The 21,207-nt window shown below is 47.6% G+C and overlaps 1 protein-coding gene across 1 annotated transcript in view; it reads right to left on the reverse strand.

The window, feature by feature from the left end:
- mmp16a (matrix metallopeptidase 16a (membrane-inserted)) overlaps window positions 1-20,827 on the reverse strand; it is a 53,716-nt gene extending 32,889 nt beyond the window's left edge. Inside the window, exons 1-4 of the mRNA XM_079181592.1 lie at window positions 20,592-20,827; window positions 8,343-8,491; window positions 6,679-6,801; window positions 2,441-2,745 (exon numbers count right to left, since the gene is read on the reverse strand). Coding sequence (XP_079037718.1) covers window positions 2,441-2,745; window positions 6,679-6,801; window positions 8,343-8,491; window positions 20,592-20,711 — 697 coding nt within the window. The 5' untranslated portion in view covers window positions 20,712-20,827. The remainder of the gene's footprint in view (window positions 1-2,440; window positions 2,746-6,678; window positions 6,802-8,342; window positions 8,492-20,591) is intronic.
- Between the last annotated feature and the right edge of the window lie 380 nt (window positions 20,828-21,207).

The raw sequence follows: 21,207 nt of genomic DNA on the forward strand, positions 1-21,207 counted from the left end.
GCTTTCATTTACAGACGTTTCTCTTCCACTAAATGTTTGTTTTGTGTTGTGTGTTTTTATGTAAAACATAAATATTGAATCATAATCAAGTACTGATTATTGATATCAGTATCAGCTGGGCTTTTAGAAAGCAGGAATCAAACCTGTAATGTGCTTTTTATTGCATTATGACGAGCTTTCAGTTTTACAGACTAAACCGTGTGCATCAAAATGCATCACACACACACACACACACGCACACACACACGCACTTCTTGTCAATGCCAAAGAGCTATAAAGGCATTTCAGACTTTAAATGTGTTCACTAAAAGAAAAGGAAGCATTGCTGACTCAGACACACCGCGGCCAGATGATCCACATCACGTCACGAGAGATTGTGTCACAATATACAACGCTGATAAATGCTACACTGGCTCACACACACACACACACACTCACACACACTCACCTATGTTCAATGATAGCAGACACACTGTCTCCAAGACAGAAACCAACAGCAGTGCCTGTTATTCGCAGTAGGAATTACTGTCTGTGGGCATCTTCAGGCTGTATGAGCGTTCTAGAAAACGTGAGTTGGTAACAGAACTGCACGCATTATGGGATGCTTTCACAGAAGTGCGGGCTGCAGCAGGGCTGTATTAATATTGCACTGAGGGGCAGAGAGAGAGAGAGAGAGAGTCTGTATGTATGAGAGTGTTAAAGGCGGTGAATCATCGCCCTCAACGACAGCTGCTTCTCCTTCCTCCCAGGCGCGACAGCAGGGACGACGGCGACGCACGCTTCCTGTGAGCGCGCCGCGTGGCCGATGAAAACGGCAGGTTTGCGTCGATAGTTTACGCGAGGTCACCGCCGTCGGTCGCGTGCGAGTGATTCTCGTCGGTTTTTTCGATCAAACCACGCATTCCTCGGAAGCCTCAAATATAGCCGTTCATGCCGTATTATCCCGCCGCTTCCACTTCAAATTCAGTCTTCGACAGCGACTTCCTCACTTCCAACAGCCCCCCGCTCAGCTCCTCTTCAAACGCTTTCTCTACTCATCGCTACGTCGCTTTTCTCAGGCGTTCCCTCTCCGTCTGTCTCTCTTGTGAGCTCTTGAACCTCCAATATTTGTCTAGAGACACTCTGCCGTTCTCTCTCATCCCGTTACGTCTGCTGCCTTCCTGGTACTACGCTCGCCTCCTTTTCCTCCACTTATTTCTGTCCTTGTTTCTTGAGAGCGTCTCCTTCATTGTTTCGACTCGTGCACTCGGGTAACGGTCGCGACTCCTCTTTGAGTTTTCTCGGTGGACCCCGGGGGGGTCCAGGCTGGCCTCTTGGATTTAATGACGAATAAAAAGATGAAAACACATTTTAGAACCTCAGACACAAATTTGAATCCATTTAACTTGAACTACTCGCTTTGGGTTTTTCTTTACTTGTGTTTCCTTGTGTCTCTTTCACAGCATTTTCTTTCTCTCTTCTATTCTCTCCTCCACGTACATCTCCATCTACTCTCTTGGAAAGCCTCTTTCATCCCTACAGGAGGATGCTGCACAGGGGTCACAGGTCATCCTGGGAGCTTAGTTGACTGGCTGCCACACACACACACACCAGTAGAGATCTGCTGGACCTCGCCACACAACGCCAAACAGTAACACAGCTGCTCAACATGTGACCCACACACAACACAGAGGGACTTACGGACCCCGCTACAGGCTTAACATGCAGCCTGACAAGCTGGAGGACTCGGAGGACAAGTGGCTCAGCTCGGGCTCAAGCTCGGGGTCGCGGTGGAGTGAGAGGTGCTGTGATTGCTGTAGTTCACCGGGGGCGATGTCTGCCATCAGGCTCGGATGATTCAACTGATCAACACTTTAATCGCACCGGAATCCGGCTGGAAATCTCTTGTCACTGACCTCGCAAAACCAACATCCAGCACGAGGCACACGGCACTTCTATACATCAGACCTGCTAGCCGAGCATCACGGTCCGCGGTGTACATAAAGCAGCCAGCGGCCTCTATTGCTGCAACGCCAGCTGCCGCGCTGCTCACATGAAAAGCTCGAGTGTCACTTGTTGCCACTGCTGCTGCTGCTGCTGCTGCTGCTGCTGTTGTTCATATAGCATTTCAAAAAGCTCCGCCTCAGCATCCAGCTGCAGGCTCTGAGTCTACGCTCCTCTAGGGCCTCTAAGTTATTCTCGTCACTCCCCGCTCACCGCTAGCTCTGTTCGTACAGCATTTCATAAGCAGCAGCAGCTCCGCCTCAGCATCCACCTGTAGGCTCTGAGACGATGTTCCCCGAGAGGATGAGTTATTATCGTCACCCTCCGCTCCCTGACTGAGCTGAGCTGAGCTCTGGGTTTCTTTACGGGGGAGGGACGAGGTCGCATAATATCAACCCTCTACATATTCTACAAACATGTCTGACACCATCTCCCAAGAACTTGAATCAGCGCTTACCGTCGTGGTTGGGGTTGCCCAGCGTCCATGGTTCGTCCGAGTCAAAGTGGGTGTCGCCTCCTATCCCCGGCCCCGGGAAGTAGGCGTGGGCCAGGAAGCCGCCCTCGCCGTCAAAGGGCGAGCTGTCGCCGTGGAAGCCCGAAGCGAAGATGATGGTGATGTCCACGTCTTTCTTGGTCCTCTCCAGCTCGCTGTAGGGCACGGCCTCGAAGCGCAGCGGCGTCACGTTCTGCCAGACGTCGAAGGCCCGTCGGATGGCGTCGTGGGTCTCCTCCGCCCCCACTTTGGGCGTCACGTTCTTTATGCTGCCGGGACACGGGAGGGAAAAGTTAAGTTTTGGGGATTTCTCCTTCAGCTGTCAGGATGAGCAAATCTATTTATAACACATTTCGCTGGATGTCCACTCAGAGCTTGAGATATGGTGGGATATAAAAAAAACAATACAGTCAGTTTACGGCTGAAAACCATCTCAATCTACACGATCACAGCGTGCCGAACTCAAACATCCATCCCGACGCCCGTTCTCCACCGCATGCTGCCGTCGTCATCGTGTTCGCCAGCAGAGAGCTAAATGAGGCGATTTGAGAGGGAAGAGCAGCTGAGTCCTCCCTCGGCCGGCTTTGAGTCGCTGCAGGTGTGGAGAGGACGGGACAGTTATTTTCTAATTACGGATTATCAACGGCCCGCTGGCCGCCGAGAGGCCACAGTCGGGTTTCGGGCAATCACGAAAAAAAACCTGACTCCACTTTATTCGCTCTGCAAATATCTCGAGCGTCACGCTCTATTAAAACGTCATCTAACTGTAAACACACACACACACAATACTTTATGTCTTCTTATGCCTGCAGCACGGTGTCGGAGTTGAGATCAGTTGATAAGTGCAGCGTGTAAATAAAGTGCCAATTTTATTTTATTTATTGTTGTTAAGTCTTCTTGCTCGAGTGTTTTATTTTGTTCCTATTTCCTCTGTGCATTTCCTGTAACCTCTCTCTCTTTTGTTCCCTTCTTCACAGCTTCTGTGTTTGGCCGTCACACCCCGTTATGGGAATAAATATTATCAGGACGTCTTTAACTCATCTTCTTCTGTGCGTGGTGGGTAGACTGCTGCAAGGCACATCTATGTACTGCATATTAATATTGTATGTTCGCTAAGATTAATAATTAAATCAAACTCAGGGAAAAGGGAAGCATAAAGGCTGGTTATGAAATATAAATAAGAGTGTCTGCAATTTCATTTCAAATGTTCTAATTGCTTGAACCGAAGAATAAACTGTTTCTGTTTCTCGGTCCGCTCGCTGACAGCTGACTTTAGCAAAGATGTGTTTGCTTTCGTTACTCTCTCTCACGCTTTGACAAAACCTTCACTTCCAGCTCATGACTTTCTGTTTGGACAGACAAAATAGAATTGATGTAATTGTAAATTGTACAGACAAATGATCACCTTATAAAGTGGACAAGCATTCATCTGGAGTCACGTTTGCTCTAGTGTTGGTCTCCGCCGGCCCTCGAGGGACATATTTGGCTCTACTTGCTAATTTTGCCCGCCTGCCGTTTGTACGATAGGTTTCAAGAGTTGTTGTTTTTTAACATCAGTCTGCTGTGCCGGAAAAACAACACAGACGAGAGCAGTGAGAGTGAACCACAACAGTCAGGTTTTGGCCCGTTGCACCACAAACGATGAGCTGAAGAACAATAAAGAGGCCTCGAGCGCCAACAATCCTGTCTGGACGGCGTGTTGATGATTGCATTTAAGATTTGTCGTAACGGATATAAATTGTGATGAATGACAGAAACGTGAAAATGTGTGTGTGTCCTCAGAGGAGACTGAGATTTGCCAGTACTCAGAATTAAGGAAACATCCAGTGAAGTGTTGTTAGTGCGACGGTTGGCTGTTGAGTAAGAAAACGGTCTCTGTCTGATTGGGGCCACTGACGGAGGCAACACAAAATGTCCCTTTTGTCATTTGAAGTGCTGATGCAGAGCAGATAAGAGGTACAAGTCCTGCTTTCATATCAATATCAGCTGACCCAGAGAGTGTCTGCTGAGGCACGAGTGTTTTCTCCAAGATTGAAACGGGGAGAAACTGTTGCAGCACCTCGAGTGCTCCCCATGAATCCTGTGCATGTCCTCGCTCTGTCTGGGGTTCACAATGAAAGGCCTGAGCAGCAACCGTGGCCCCTTGAGGAGTACAGAGACGGTTCCATCTGGTTCTGTTACCAAAGCTCACTGTCCTGTTTTAAGACTAAGAGAGGAACGCGCGCAGACGGAGGCTGCAGGACGACAAATGAAAGCCTGCTCTGAGGCCGTGTAAAATATTCAACTCCATGTTGTGAGGTGATAATGATTCCGGATGCAACTCATCTGCTATAATGGTGCCTGCATGCAGGGAGAACTGTAGGCATGCCAAAAGCTAATTAGTGCCTTCCTGTATGTGGCTACATGGAAACTAGCTCACACCTGGAGCGGCCGTGCAATTGTTATACTTCCAAAATACCAGAGTTGTTTCTTTTTTTGAACAATTGGTTTTGAACCGTTTCACCGCGTCTGATTGTCTGACTGCTGGTACGACATTATCATAACCAAAACAAAAATCAAATCAAAGTTTGTCTGAAAATGGTAAAGAAGGTGAACGTGGTCATGCGACACACAGAACCGTCACCGGTTACCGTTCATGGATGTTTTTTATAGAAGATGTAAAATGAGCTTCATTCCCTAAACTTTCTCCATTGCACCAATTTGAGTTGAAATGAGCAGCTGCAGGCACATCCGACTGCTGACTGGGGGCCAGGCACACATCCATGTACAACACACGCACACACACACGCACACACACACACACACACACACACACACACACACACACACACACACACACACACACGCACGCACGCACGCACGCACGCACGCACGCACGCACGCACGCACGCACGCACGCACGCACGCACGCACGCACGCACACACACACACACACACACACACACACGCACACACACTCTCAAAAATGCTCCCATCCGATTACATAACCCTAATCTGTCAGAGAGCACCCTCTGCTTTCCGCTGGGGTTTCCTCCTCTCCTCTCAGCTCATCTCTTTCTCTGTGCAGCTGCTTCTCCTCTAACCCCCCTCCCCCCTCCTCCTCCTCCTCCTCAATTCCACCGATCTACTCCTCCACTTTTCATCAAGCCTTTTACTCCTCTTCAAATCTGCGCCGCCACAGAGGAACCGTGCACTCTTGGTACGAACTCCGAAAAACCAATCCCAGCGTCATGTTTTTAAGAAGAGAAAACGCACAGGCATGAATCAGTGATGTACAGCTCTACTTCAGCTGTAGGTCGCTGATGCACGAGATTATATTCGGCATGTAATACTGCTTATACATTTATCCTCAGGACAGAGGAGAAAAAAGCCCACTTCTTGAGGATTATCCCATGAAACACGGGGCATCGGCATGGTATGTATGAAATATTACAGAATGTGGGCTACTAACCTCACTGAATCAACAGAAATATTACATAACACGTCGTCCTGTGCATCATTACTCATGTAGCTGCATGTCAGAGTCGGGTGATGAGATCTCTGGTGCATGTATGGCTCTTGCATGTACACTCTTTTCCCATTTGTGTTACATGTTCGGAGGATAAAGCTGGTTCTTGTACAGTCCCGGCTTTAAAGAACATGCTCTTCTTACTGTGTGATGGTTGTAGTTTGGCTTAAAGCAACTTCGGTTGAACCTTTGGGTTTGCAGCTTTCCGTCCTTCATATAAATCCAAATATTGTGCTCAGCAGTTGCTCCTTTGCTCCACAAGAGGAAATGGGGAAACAGTTAAAAGTTCGACCAAGACTTGGCTGTTTTAAATGGGCTACCACTGACTAAAGCTTAAAGGCAGCGATAGCAGGCTGTTTCCTTTTCTGTCTCTCTCTCAAAGGAATGTGCATCTTAATGAAAAGGTCGACGACGCTGGTTAAGTCATGAAGCCCCGTTTGTGTGCACGTGCCTCCGTCTGCGCCGATCATTTCTTCGGGGCTGTGGGCACATACTGGGGCTAATCGCGTTAGCCGGATGTCTTCACAGCTTGACAAAAGCCCCGTTGACGGGTCGAGTGAGTGCGTGGGATCGTCTGTGCGTGGCGACGGTGGTTATGGGGATTGGAGGAAAAACCGGGTTATTGTGAAGCTGCCTCTACATGAAGCAGACAAGCTTGACCGGCGTGATCTTAGCTCATTTTAAACCCACCCACCTGTATGTGATGTGTTTGTGTTGCCACTTCTGTCCCGTCAGGGCGTACCGCCGTTTCCTGACACTGAATTTGGACACGCCTCCTATCTGGTCGGGAACCCCACATCTCGGCTTCTTCATCCACCTGCACGAAAACAAACCAGAGGAGGCCATCAATCATCATTCTAGGGGCGCATACTTTTCATAATTCTTTTTTCATTTTTTTCAAAATCTTTTCAAATTTTTTCACATTTTTTTCAACATTTTTTCAAATTTTTTCCACAATTTTTTCAAATTTTTTCCACAATTTTTCAAAGTTTTTCAACATTTCAAATTCTGATCCAATGTAGCTCTTTGCATTCGTGAGCAGATGCAGACTTTGTTAACACGCGAACGCGCTACACATAAAAGTTACTTCAAAATCTAAACACAACACATGCAAGTACACGTCACATTCACGCACGACACACACAGAAGGCGCCTCACCTTATCGTGTTATCGCTGCTTCGGCAGCGAGAAGCGGGAGGGAGGAGAGAAGAAGCACAGGCACACCGTTAGCTCGTCACGTTTCGGGCCAGCGGTGGGACAGCTGTTAGTCTGCATTCACACCGCTGGCCACCACATCGCCACGTCGCGGTTCAGTGGCCAATTTGAGCTCATTGCTATTTGTAGCACGGATGGCATTTCGGTGTTGGTGGGGACAAAATGTCAGTGAACACAGTTTGTTTTGTGTGTGTGTGTGTGTTTGGCAGGTAAAATGACGACGGCCCCGAGGGTTTAAACTGGGTACAACCTGAGCTGTTTAAAAACAAGAGCATGTTACTGGAAGTACATATTCTGTATATCATCCGTTTGATTTCTAATATCCTCACATAAGTAATAGGACTGTGATTCTTATTGCAAAGTATAATCTTATTTAAACCTCTTTTACAGGCATCAGGTGGGTTTCCCCTCCACTAGATCCATGTGGAGGCTCCAGAGACTCGTCTCGTCTTTGTGGTTACAATAAAGTGAGTTCTTCCTCTAAACCCACGTCGTCCTTCTCTGCTGCGTTGAGGTTCGAGCGGCGACCGAACGCCGTCCCCGTTCTTCCACTGAGTATTAATACTTTGCCATTTCGCAGCCTTTGATCTGACAACAGAGGTGTACTCTCCGTGAAAGGCCCCCTTTGATCGAATTAAGACGCCCCACTTAATCCGTGTTAGGGTAAGTTAGTGTCTTGGCAAAAAACCACTCTGCGTGCCTTCAGAATACAAAACGGGGACGAACGAGAGACTCATCCGCCATTCGTCCCCCGTTCTGAAGACGTCTTTGTGAGCTTCAACAGTCTTTAACCGCTGCTTGTTTGTTTGCTGCGTGTTGTTCCCTCCCGTTGTAAACCATCTATTTATGTTACAACAACTTCAACTTTTAGCTTTTAATTCAAATCATGAAAAACCAAACAGGAATAATAATAATAATACTTTTAACATTTGACTCATTTGTTTGTTTCCAAAGTAACATGCATGTACAAGAAGTGACTGTGTACTTATATTAAAGTCCGATGGAGTCACTGAATAACTGTGTCTTCCTTCCTGTTAGATAACATCCGCCCACGTTTCCTTCTCTTTTGAGGGAACTCGTCACGACGAAAGCTCGGAACTCAAAGCCCCCCCCCCCCCCCCCCCTTCAAAACATGTGACTCACCCTATAGTGCTGCTGTCCAGGGAGCCCGTGACATTGAGGCCGTAGCGGCGCTGCATGGCAGCGATAGCGGACTGCATGACTCGAGCAGAGCGCAGCACCGACATTCTGGGGTCTGCAGGGGGGAGGTAGCCGTACCTCTGGAGCCATGACTGCAGACAAAAGAGAGGGAGGGAGGGAGGGAGGGAGGGGTGAGTATTTACAGTGGAGGGGTTCCAGGTGAGACGCTGACATCGATGCAAAAGTGACTGTAGACTGAGGGTTCAGGGCATTGCACTAGAACACCATTAAATCACCATCAAGATACAACTTAACTACAGAAACATAAGATCAGCAAACGGATCTAAAGGCATTTTTCCAGTAAGAAACCTCCCTACAAGGTTATAGAGCAAAATGTCACTTGTTATCTTGTCGTTTGGCTTGTCAGGGACAGGCTTTTGGTGTAATAGAGCTTTCTGTGTCTCTATAAAAACCCTGCTGGAGGGAATCACAGCTCAGATCTTTGGACCGGGGCGAGATGAGGGATCGGCTGAGCTCCCCACAGAAGAGGCTTTAGGGATTTGGATCGTCTCAGCCTCTCTGTACGCTCTCAGTCTTCATCATAAAGCCGGCGAACGGACTCCGCCAACTGCTGCATTTGGCAACACAAAGCCAACCGACCAATAAAAAAGAAAAGTCAACCAATAAAAAAAGAATAACAAATTGTACCGTGTCGAGAGAAAACCTAAACGTCTCAAAGTCCCAATGAGCTGTCTTTGAGACTCTAATTCGTCATCGGGCATCACCGCGCCGCCAAACCTGAGCGCTATCCTCAATACTCGATGTCGCCGAGCTGCTTCAGTCGTTCTGGAGGCCCGCTGCCCAGGATAGAATGCAATAAAGAGGCAAACCGCTCTACAACAATGGCACAAAGTGTGAGTGTGCAGCTTCTGTTGCGGAGAGCGGGCCTCGCGTCGGGCTCCAAGCAGCAACAATGAGCTCTCCAGAAACTGTTTGGAAAGGCCGTTTGTATCTGTTCACAGAGCGCTACGAACCGGGATGAAAAAACAAAGACGCCCGCTACAGTACGAGATGGAAGTCTTCGAGTGAAACAGAGCTTTTGGGATGTTGCTCAGCTAACTGGCGGTGTGTGCACGTAGCAGAGGAACGCCCAGAGGCCCGACCGCTGTGCGGATACGTGCACTACTGATCGTACGAAGCAGACCATAGTTCATCATCACAGCAAATGGATCTGTGGATGATGAAAGCTCAATGCGGACAAACACCACGTGAGTAGAGCAGGGTGACGTCATTTCACATTTTAAATGTTTGAAAACAAAATACCTTAATATTAATGACCAACTCTAAAAAGACTGTTAAAGCTAAATCTTCCTTCGTTTTTCTTTTTCATGGCAGGCCGAGAGCTAAATGTGTGAGTGAGATATCTGGGTCGCATCATCAGGAATGACCTCAGTGATGATGACGATGTGCGGCGTTGCAAACTGTACGCACATGCTAATATGTTGGCACGTAAAATGTGCACAGATGATGTGAGAACAGCCCTCTTTAGAGCCGACTGTCCTCCGCTCCGTGCAGACACCACTTGTGCTGCAGTTACAGTAAAGCAAACATGAAAAAGACTCATTTCATTGATGCTTTTAGAATCTGGCTTAAGCTCCCAAAGATGGACAAGAGCAAACATTTCACCACGAGGGCCTGAACTAAGCCGACAAAGTACGTAATACACAAGGTATTTATTCTGTTTTTGGAAACGATTGATCATCATCCTCGTGTTATAGTGATTGTTTTTGTCGTTGTTTTTGTTTTTTGTTCTATGGACTCATGTTTCTGAAATAAGGTTGAATATAATAATGGAATGTGGGGATTACTGATGGCAGTGGGTAAAGGAATACTTTGACATTTTGGGGGGGAAAACCTGCTTTCTTGGTTTTTGACGCTTAGCTTAGCATTAGACTGGAAGCAGGAGGGAAAGAAACAACGGCCCAACAACACTTCCAAAGCTCATATATTCACTTTATATCTCGTTTGTTTAATCTGGACGAAAGCCGAAGTGTAAAAACAACACGTTGTGGTTTCACTTAAATAGTCTCGGGAAATTCAGTGACTTAACCGCAACACCTCTTTAAAGATCTGGGAAAGACTGAACGTAAGACACCTCACTTTATAGATCCCCCGGTTTCCTCATATAATCCTGGAAAGGAACTAACGCGTAACTGTGAATTCATGACGAAGCTTCCTGGAAAAGGACTACGTGATGGTCGTCACCATGGAGGAAATCTAGACGCCGTCTTTCAGTCAGTGCAACTGAGCAGACTGATACCAAATAACATGGTCCCCCAGAAAACTGTACTACAAACAGAAAGAAGCCAGGATGCACCGAAACACAAAAGGCCTTTTGGTGCTGGCATTAAAGGGGACGAGCGGAGAGGAAGCGATGGTGTCTGAGCCAGACTTCATCTTTGTAGTTTCCTGTGATTGGCACACTACTTCCTGTCCCCCGAGGCCTGTAGGTAGGATGAACTCGCCGACTCTCGTCAGCGTGCCAGATGTCCAAACGTTACGTCACGGTTCACATTTCTTTGGTGTACGAGATCAAATTCATAACAACCGAAGAGGTTATGAAAGCGTAAACTGTGATTCGGTTTTGGGAAGCACGAACGATTGATTGAACCTGGTTTCAGGCCGGTTTGTTTCGAGCTTCTCTTTTCTTCTCGCAGCGTTTTCAGATCTTTCTTCAGAGAGAGAGAGAGAGAGAGAGAGAGAGAGAGAGAGAGAGAGATATTGCCGACATTAAAATCTTACTTTTAATCCTTCAAATCGTATTTTTTACTTTGAAACTTTCAGAGCTCGTGTTTATCCTCAACATTTAAATGGCATCTTCTACACAGGCCTATAATAAAGCTCAATTCATTTAAACACACACTTCTCTCCTGCAGTTCTTTGTCGTCCTAACGTCTACTTCCCCTCTCTCGTCCTGTAATCATCCTTCCCTCACATCTCCTCTCTGACACCGGAGGGTTTGTCATTGCGACCACGTTCGGGCTTTTGTCCTCCAACCGCTGACTGCCGCGGTGAAATTTTCTGGTGAAAGAAGATATTGATGAAAACGTATACAGCTTAGACGTGGCACTGCATATTCAGCTGAGCCAGAATCAAAACGCTGCGAGGTTGTTTTTCCTCCTCTCTGTCGTCTTAGAACGCTTCACATCTGGTAGATGGTGCCGGTGGAGAAGCACCGTGATCAACACGAGCTTCAGTACATCAGGTGGGTTTTAAAAAAGACTCCGACCACTTTGCCCTGCGTGGGACGAAAACATCGAGGAACTGTCTAATAATTCAAAATGAATTCGCATTCACGACCTCAACGTTGCTTTGTAGACACAAATCTCTATGTTTACAGATATACTTTTTATTTTGAGATGTTTTGAAACGCTGCTCAGAACATAAAAAAAAGAAAAGTGTGTGAAATGTGTTTGCAGTACGAGCTACACGAGCTACACGGCTATCATGTAAATGAGGAGCCGCGACGAAAAAGTGAGACGGAGAGTTATTTTCCAGGAGGTTTTTCGGCGGCGTGTGAGGACAATGCAGCCATTATCAGACACTGGTGCATTAAAAAGAGACAGGCAGCGGAGATAGAGATGTCTGTCACTCACACAGCGACAGGATATTGGATGGTGTGTGTGTGTCTGGATGCAGGAGGTGGTGTGATGGAGAGACTCACAGCTTCTTTTTATACAGCGAGGCAGCACAACCCATGAATATTTGTACGCAGAATTACAGACGAACGTCATAAATACTGTACCGGGGCGTCTTGAATGCACATGTTTGTATGCTTAAAAGAGTATTCCAACTTTTTAGAATTGCATTTCAATAGTTTTAGATGTTTTTGACCCCCGACTTTAAATTTGTAGAAAATAAATAAAGAAAAGGTGTAAATTTGTAAATTTGTAATCTCCGAGGCCACGCTGAAATTACGCAAAAATACGTCACGGTGACATCATCAGGGTTGGGTTTCTCAGTTCCTCGGCCACGTAAGAAAGCCTTCAACCTCCACGGTCAAACAGACACTTCCAGAATCCTAACACACACACACACACACACACAGAGAGAGGCCTGAGCTCAAGGCTCAAACGTATTAATACTGCATGAACGTTCAAAGATTGAATCCAAGCCTTTGATTCCATCATCATGCTGAAGGTTATAGATCTCGACTCGCGCGTTTGTTAGTATTTCGTGACTTCTGTTGGGAAGAGTTATGACTCTACGGTGACTCCGAGTGCATCGCTTCTTCCAGGATAGTCCCCCATCTTCTTCTTCTTCTTCTTCTTCTTCTTCTTCTTCAAACCCTAAAGAGACCAAGAACAGATCCTGGAAACGTGTTTTGCTGAATCACCACGGAGCGCTTTACTTCTTCCTCTACCTTTCACTCTATCTGTCCTCATCTCGGCCTGTTTTCTTTCTTCATCCTCCCCTCTTCTCTTTCTCATTGATCCGCTCTTTTGTCTTCATGATCTATGGTTCCCGGTGTCCTGCCAATGTAAGACAGCCCCTCCCCCCCTCCCCCTCCTTATTCAATAAGACAGGACGTCCTCCCCGTCGTGGCTCCGCTAACGGATAACGAGGGAGTTTGTGAGCGTAGACGAAGAAAAGCTGAGCAACGGGAGCGTTGAAGGAATTTGATTATTGACAGTGAAGATAAATGTGTTAGAGCAGCTGCAAACAAAGAATATCTGCACTGCAACACAAGCAGGAAACGCTGAAAGCTTTCCTGACATCTGATTAAAAAAACAATAAAAACAGGAATCATTTTTGGTGTGTTTTGTTTGAGCCACTCACCCCCAACTCTCGCCAAACATCATGATGCAACTCTCGTCCAACCCGCCAAAGTGGGAACACGTCATCAAACAGAAATAAGCCCCTCGTGTGTAATGCAATAATTATGCTGTTAGAAACGTAGCCGGTCTTCCGGAAAGAGCGCGCCGGTATAATGAGGTTAAAAAACGTCTCTAGAATATCGAGGCACTCTTGAAGTGGAAAGATAAGGAGTCCAACCAGCAGCCCTGATGAAGGCTAAAATGTCTGAAATGCATCGGTGCCTATTTTTGGGTTCGCCACACTTGATTTCCCTCCACTTTGAAGTAGATCTCTCTCATGCTTCTGACGGCCGGAGGAGCCCGGCCTCACCTCACCTCTTCGCACAGAGCATTTTCCTTTTTTCACCTTTGTCACACAGCCTGTGGTTTATAATCCTGGACACTCGAGTGCAGTTATGCAACCACATCTGATAGAAAATGCACCGTGCTGTGTTCTCTGGAGGGATCTTATGAAGCCCCGTGCGACCTTTCAGGGGACAGAAAAAAGTCTCCGGCAGACAGAACAAAACCACAATCGGAATCTCCCCCCTCCCTCCCCCTCCTCCCCTCCTCCCCCACGCTTCCAACACACAGACGCACCGGGAGAGAAAGAGAGAGACGGCAGAGGAGTGGAGTGAGTCAGAGGCCTCGTCCTCATCACACGAGCGGTGAAGTGAGGTGAGCGTCGGAGCGCTCGTGTCCTCGGGCCACCTCTGAACCGGCCCGGCTGCTATACCTGGCCAGCAGAAGGCCGGGGACAAATAGCCGACGGGCTCCATCAAGAAAAAGGCCGAGCCTGGAAGGCGACGGGGGGGTCGCTCCATTATAGATGAGACGCGGAGCTCAGCCCCCCTCGGGTTACGGGGGACAGCGTGTCGACTTGTGCGCGAGCGGTGGCCATGAATTGTTTATGGCGAGTTGTTGTGGACGCGGGCAGCTCAGGTTTAGTCAGACTTTTGACATTTAAAGTGTACAGAATGTACAGAATGACAAAAGTGACGTCAGGGGAGAGAGATCCGGTGATTAAGGCCTGAAAAATGTTGCTTTTGGAACTGGCCCGCTCTCCATCGTCCTTTGTTTACGCGTCAATTTCTGTGACAGTCGCGCGTTAAATTTATGAGTTTTCCTGCGCTACACACGCTGCAACACTGGAGGTAATTTAGGCTCAGGCCGTTCTATGAAATCACAGAATTACACTTCGCTATCACAGCGGGTTCGTCACGCAGCCCAACGAGTGTGTTTACAAGCCCGAGCTGCTCAGAGTTGATGTGCAGACCGGGACGAAGGAGGACGAGCTGCACCTCGTGTCTTCAAACAGCATCAGTCACCTCGAGTACACACACACACTGCTCCTGCTTGTTTGTAAAGACGTTATACCCAGACTGCACATGTGCACATACTGTCTGCAGCAGCAACATTAGTAATCCCATCATGCATCTTGGCTTACAGCTTGGCCCGTTTCAGCCTCTTTTTGTCTCGGAATCTGTCAAACATAGCGCTTGTTTGTTTTAGTAATGCTTGTGTAATTATCTTCAAACACCTTATATGGTATAATCAGACTGTTCTGGATCTGGTTCTCGATATGCATTCTTTCACAATTCAGAAGATCCAACTGTCAAAACTGAGAACGGGTAACTCCACGAGCATCAAGGTGCGTCTCCTGCTGTGACAGGCTGAGGGGTTATTGGCAGCCTTGAAATACCAGCGCGTGCCTCTGCTGTGGGCGACTTCCTGTCAGTACTTTGCCTCAAAGCCCTCCTGGTTTTCAGTCTTCCTCATCTCATCAGTGAATGATTTACACCAGAGATGCTGAGATCAGCTCCCCGCTAGGACAGAAAGATCAGCAGCAGAGGACGTCGCCCAGAGTTCTCTTTCCCATTTCAATGTCAGGCCGAGTTAAGAAAGTTGAAGAAAAGCACATTTTTTGGAATCATACCAGTCGGGTCATGAGATAATTGTGTGTGTGTGTGTGTGGTACGCAGATCCATCTTCAGGGTTTACGGTGGTACTGATACTCTGGGCACAGGTGCCTCGTGGGAACAAGATCCCGTCCTCCTGTGGGGGGGGGAAGCCTGCCGCCTCCGACCGAACCTGAATTATTCATCGGTTACACGCAAAACCACCGGCGAAGTGTGCCAGGGTCGTCAAGGCAACCACAGCCCGTATACTGCCCACACCGGTAACCACAAACCCACGCACACACACACACACACACACACACACACACACACACACACACACACATAATTGAACTGCTGCACTTGAATTCATACTGTACGATTTTGCATTTGGAAAAAAGACTCAACGTGACTTTTAGTAACACCGTCGTCTGCACCTTGTGACCCCAAAGCAACGCGGTGCACAGACACACACACACACACACACACACACACACACACACACACACACACACGCTCTAAAGATACTGAATGCGCACCATGTTCACCATCTCCGTGGCCCCGATTAGGACAAAATGTCACAGAAATGTCGCGGTCTGATCACACATACTGATCACAGCCGTGCCTCCTGAAGTGGATCGTCTTCTGAGGATTTTGTCCGAATCATTTTGATGACTTAAGATGTTTAAAAGTCCTCCATATGGCTGATTAATATTCAAGTTATGTTAATGTAGGGATGAACTGTGACCACATATTCACACATGCTGGTGTAAGATTACGTCACCGCGCACAGAAACAGGCCGCAACAGTCGCCGCAACTCGCATCATTGTGCGGCGTAAAGAAGTACGCTTGCACATCCGCCCCCCGTCCCCCCGTCCCCCCGTCCCCCCGTCCCCGTCCCCCCGAGTGTTTGTCAACAGCTTAATTGACCGCCCTACATGTGAAGCCTCGTTGGCATCATCTAATGTTGCAGTTGTCAGACACATTAAAGATTTAACAGCTCAGCAAGCTGTGACCGAAGATACATCTCAAGCAGAGAGAAAGACCGTGTTGACATGCAGGCAGAAAAGATTGGGAACAACACGCAGCAATAACAAGTGGCTGTGTGTGTGTGTGTGTGTGTGTGTGTGTGTGTGTGTGTGTGTGTGTGTGTGTGTGTGTGTGTGTGTGTGTGTCATTATGAATCATTTAGGTCAGTGCAGGTGTTGTGTATTCTCTAGAATTGGGTGAACAGGCTGACACAGACACCCCAGTGGCTCTGAAATCTGCTCCCTTACCAAAGCCAGATGACGTCAAGAATTCATGCGTGTGTGTGTGTGCGTGTGTGTGTGTGTGTGTGTGCGTGCGTGCGTGTGTCTACTTGAGATCCATATGATTGCTCAGTGAGAATCGAGGGCGAAGCACACAAAGTATAAATCCGCTCAGACACAGGAGGTCCGGCCGTACATACAGAGCGTCTGTAGGAGGAAGAAGCCGCCGTCGCTCAGCTTCCATGTTGTTGAAACTAGCAAATAAGAGCTTATTGAGCTTGTTAAGTTGTTTTTCAGCCTGTTTAGCACAGAAATGCGGCTGAAATCAACATCGTAATGTTAACAACAGTTTATTAATGTCGATAGACTGGATATCATACAATAGTGTAAAATACTGTAAAAAATAATGAAATTGATGTGAAGTTTGTTCCTCTGTTGAACATTACAACCAGATAAAACTAGTTTGTTTTTAATCAAAATTTAGTTATAAACGATGCAATCAAATCACAATATGATTCCACCTGAAGAAGACACTAATAATGAGAACACCCAAACACACACTCTCATATTTAACGTCACAGAGAGATTTTGGCATCTTTTATATGTTGTAACAGTAAGTCTCTGTTTGAGTATTTCTCATTTTTCTTTGTGTTCCCGCACATTTGATGTAAATCTGATCGTAGATGTTTGAGACGCGATCCTCGGTGGAGTTGATTATTACAAATGACAGTCTGCTGACTTTTGTCAAACCAGCCTTTATGAATGTATTCCAGGACGTGGACAGAGGGGAGAACTCCGTCTGTTGTGCAGCGGATCATAAACACCGAGTGGCAGCCATAGTGGCGTTCAAACACTCAGCACCTGATGCCTCTCTGTGAAACGCCCGGAGTTCAACCGAGGCGATGCGGCGCTCGTGAGGCTGTTGCTGCTTCCACGGTGTTCCGAGGGAAAAGCTAAAAGAATCCAATCCCACAAAATCCCAACGGGATGAAGCGATGGGCAGACTACGGAGCACAGACGTATAGCTGTGACTGATGCAATGATTTATGTAACCAGACAAATTAGTTTGGCACACATGGAAACAAAAGGCATTTTAAAAAATGAATATAATCCTGTTTCACTGCCATGTTTTGCAAATTCCTCAAATGAACACATCGGTCACGTTAAAGCAGCACAGGCGGGAGCGCTTCAGCGGCGCTCTTGGCCTTTTAGACCTGCTGAATGTGACGTTGCATCTTAAAGTGCATCACTTTAGACCACAAAAAGGGGGGACGGCGGGTAAAAACGGTCCCGGGCGGCGGTGCGTTTGTGACGACTCTTATGCAACATTCCATTCAAACACAGACACGAGGAAAAAGAGATTAAAAACCTCATTATCTCTCTATTAATTACTCCGTTATGTAAATGCTAATGATTAAAAATAACACGAGAGCTCGACTGCTGGCAGAGCCCTCCTACTGCGCGTGGCCTTGCAGAGAAGGCGTAGAAAGAATGACGTGTAACATCGATGTGGACTGAACCAGAACATAAAACGCACGAGGAGATGATCTCGTGGCCGTGCCATTGTTAACGGCATTGTCTAGTTTGCAGAGAAAATGACTTCTTGAGGGGAAGACAGTCGGATAAACTAAAGATGAGGAAGTTTCAGCAGTAAAGCACACAAGTAGAGTCAGATGTTACAGGTCCATGTTAATTACAGTTCCATCAGCCGGTGACAGGCTGTACTTCCTGTCAAATGTAATCCAAAGCAAAGGAAATTGGCAATTCAGCAAACTCGGCCAGTCAAATCCAAGAAGTCGGCGATACGTTTTCTAAAAAAGACCGCAGTCCGACCGGCAATTACGGGAAAAAAGGTTCCGGTGACCTCCCACCTCAGACCCACCTGTTATTTAGAGGAACTACTTTCTCCTCACCCTCTATGACCTGTGGGGTGAAGCTACCGGGAGGGGGGGGCGGGGTTAAAGGAAAAGTGCGCTTGCTCGATACTTGCTTTTATATCCGAAAGCAAAGCGCTTTTTGGCTTCATGCGCCAATAAGCACCTTACATCCCTCCAACGCTGTATCCAGTTATTTTTCTACATCCATGGCACACACACACACACACACACACACACACACACACACACACACACACACACACACACACACACACACACACACACACACAGACACATACAGTCATAACAAGTCCGGTTAATGACTCCAATGAAACCCGTTCCACACCGTCCACAGTCTACGTGATACTGACTGTATGATGCCGTCTAACTGCAGCGTAACACCTGCTGGACTGGGCTCTTGAAGCAGTGAGACACCTTTTAGGCTGTAGAGCTGCTCTTTGCATTCTATTGACAGCACCGACGTCCTGCTGGACATCCAGTTACTGTCCCGGCACAAGTCTCACTCAAGGTACTTTTTGGCAACTTGATGCTCAAACTCTCACAGTTTCCTCAAGGGCATCTCAAAGGTTTGTGGCTAAAATGTTTGTGGCATGGCTTCAGAGGGATACCCCAGACAATAACAGTGGTTATATCAGGCGTTACACTGAAAAGCCCACTTCATACTAACTTTGGAAGCTTTGAATTCATGTCAGGAAGCTGCAGACAGTGATCACAGATTAACAGGAGGCTGCCATCCACATACGTTCAGAACTCATCTCAGAATGTTTTTACTTTTACACGTGGAGAGAAGAATCGACTGTTATTCTTACGTTTCCTTTGTTCCCACGGGGCTAAGCTCACATTCAGAAAAGGCCACAGACTGACAAGTAACCAACATAGAATCGCAAAGATCAAAGTCTGCAGTTAAGAGAACGTTCACGTGCAAAAGTATGACAAAGAAAAAGCGTGGAAAACAAAGGGCTGGAGGAGGACAATAGCATGCAAGTCAAGGCGGAGAGGACGTGGGAGACGGGAATGTGAAGCTCAGTTGGGAACTTGAAATACATTACAACACATGACGAGGAGAACAACACTGTCAACACAGAGAGCAAAGCTGGACGGTTGAGAAAAGCATGGGTTCTGACATCCGATTGGCCCAGAGACAAAAGGGTGTTTGGATTATTATCTGGGACAGCTGTCGACAAACTTTAGCCCAGAATCAGATTGAACAACCGGAGTACAAAGAACAAAACCGTTTCACATCTCTCCAACAACGTCCTCCCCCTGTCTGTGTCACGTGAGCTCGGACATAATAGCGGAATAACCTGTAGCATCTGGACTAAACCTGCTCCCCGCGTGGCGTGCCAAGCCTGCAAATCATGAGCATGTAGGACTTGACCGACTGTCAGTGGAGATGCCAGGATGTTTGTGCGCGCATTCAAGTGTGAGACAGCGGGGGGGGGGGGGGGGGGGGGTTACCGTGTTAACACTTCATGATAGGTGCATGGTGTGTGTGTGTGTGTGTGTGGGGGGGGGGGGGGGGGGGGGGGGGGGTGTAAAATAGACAGATGTGTCCTTCATAAAAACCCAAATGACTCTCTTCACCCAGGGGGGGAGAAGAGCTTGTGTTAGTGCTGCAGAGTCTCAGGGACTCTCCTGAAGGCTGGTTGAGTGTTCACGTTTATTGGCGCAACACTTGTGGCCTGAAGGCTTTTAACGATCCATTAAGTCTGGATATGAGATCAGAATGAAAGGACACCGTTCTGTTCGAATCTCCTCTGTGAACTCATGAGATCTCCTTCTGATGATCGGAGCCTCCGAGCAGCATGTGCCGCTTTGGCAATAACGGCTACAAGTGATCAGGGTGCTTCTAAAGTCACTGGAACCCTAAAAACACAAAGGTTTGGCCACGAGCCCGCTGTGAATATGCGCGTTAACTTCTTTGGGAAGATACATGTTGAATTGCATGTGTATGCAACCTTTATAAGGAGGTAACAGTGTTAGAGTTGACTCGTTTTAAACTAATCTTGTGGCCTGTTCTCTCTCACTGTTACCATGAAATCAAACTGTTTTGCTTTGGTGACAACTGCTTTCTCAGCTGAACTGTTAAGTCCACTTTGAGAACGTGAACAAAACCCAAAATAGGGAAACAAATAAGGCTTTAATCAGCTGAGATACATATTTAAAGTGAAATAATTCAAAAAAGTGGAGAACAGGACAGCCCAGCTGGACGCCTCACACAAAGAGCCCGTTGTTGAAACATCACCACGGACGTTATTCTCTTTATAATAGGAGCTCAAACAATGCAGACTTCTAGGAGGAAAGCGCGTTACCTTTACGAGAAAAATGTTACCGAGTCCCGGTTCTTACCTCGACACTGAACGGCTGCTCCTCGCCGTTCACCGCGCATAAAATCCACAGCAACAACTGCAAGCATAGCGTCCCCATACAGCAGAGACATCTCCTATTGCGCACCGCCGATAGAACCATAGTGAACCCCCCGCTGCTGCTGTCGCTTAATGTCTCTGTTCGGGTTTTTATTTACAGTCGATACAAAACAAAAGGGACAGCGGGGATAAATCCTACACGTTTAGCAGCGACATTCCCGATGTCTCGCTGTTTCTCTTGCGGCGCCGAGAGCCGAGGAGGAGAGGAGGAGAGGAGAGGAGAGGAGAGGGAAAGGAGAGGAGGGAGAAGCAGCGGATTCGTCGACCGCTCGCTTTCGCTGCTTTTCCGGCCGCGGGGCTTCGGCAGGAGGTTATCCCCCCGGGGGAAAGTATCGGCTGTCAACGCCTGTCCCGGTCTTGCAGTCCCCGGGTCAGTCCTCCGGTGCACCGGCCGTTGTTCCAAGCGGACGCGTCCAGCCCGTTTTCTGCACCGCGCGGCATAGCTGCCCGTTTTCAATCGTGTTTTCCCACCGAATGCGCATGCGTGCGCCGCCCCGAACGCCCCCCCACCCCCCAACCCCCGAACCCACTCCTCAGCT

This window comes from Pholis gunnellus (genome assembly GCF_910591455.1).
Source record: "Pholis gunnellus genome assembly, chromosome: 20".
Lineage (NCBI taxonomy): Eukaryota > Metazoa > Chordata > Actinopteri > Perciformes > Pholidae > Pholis > Pholis gunnellus.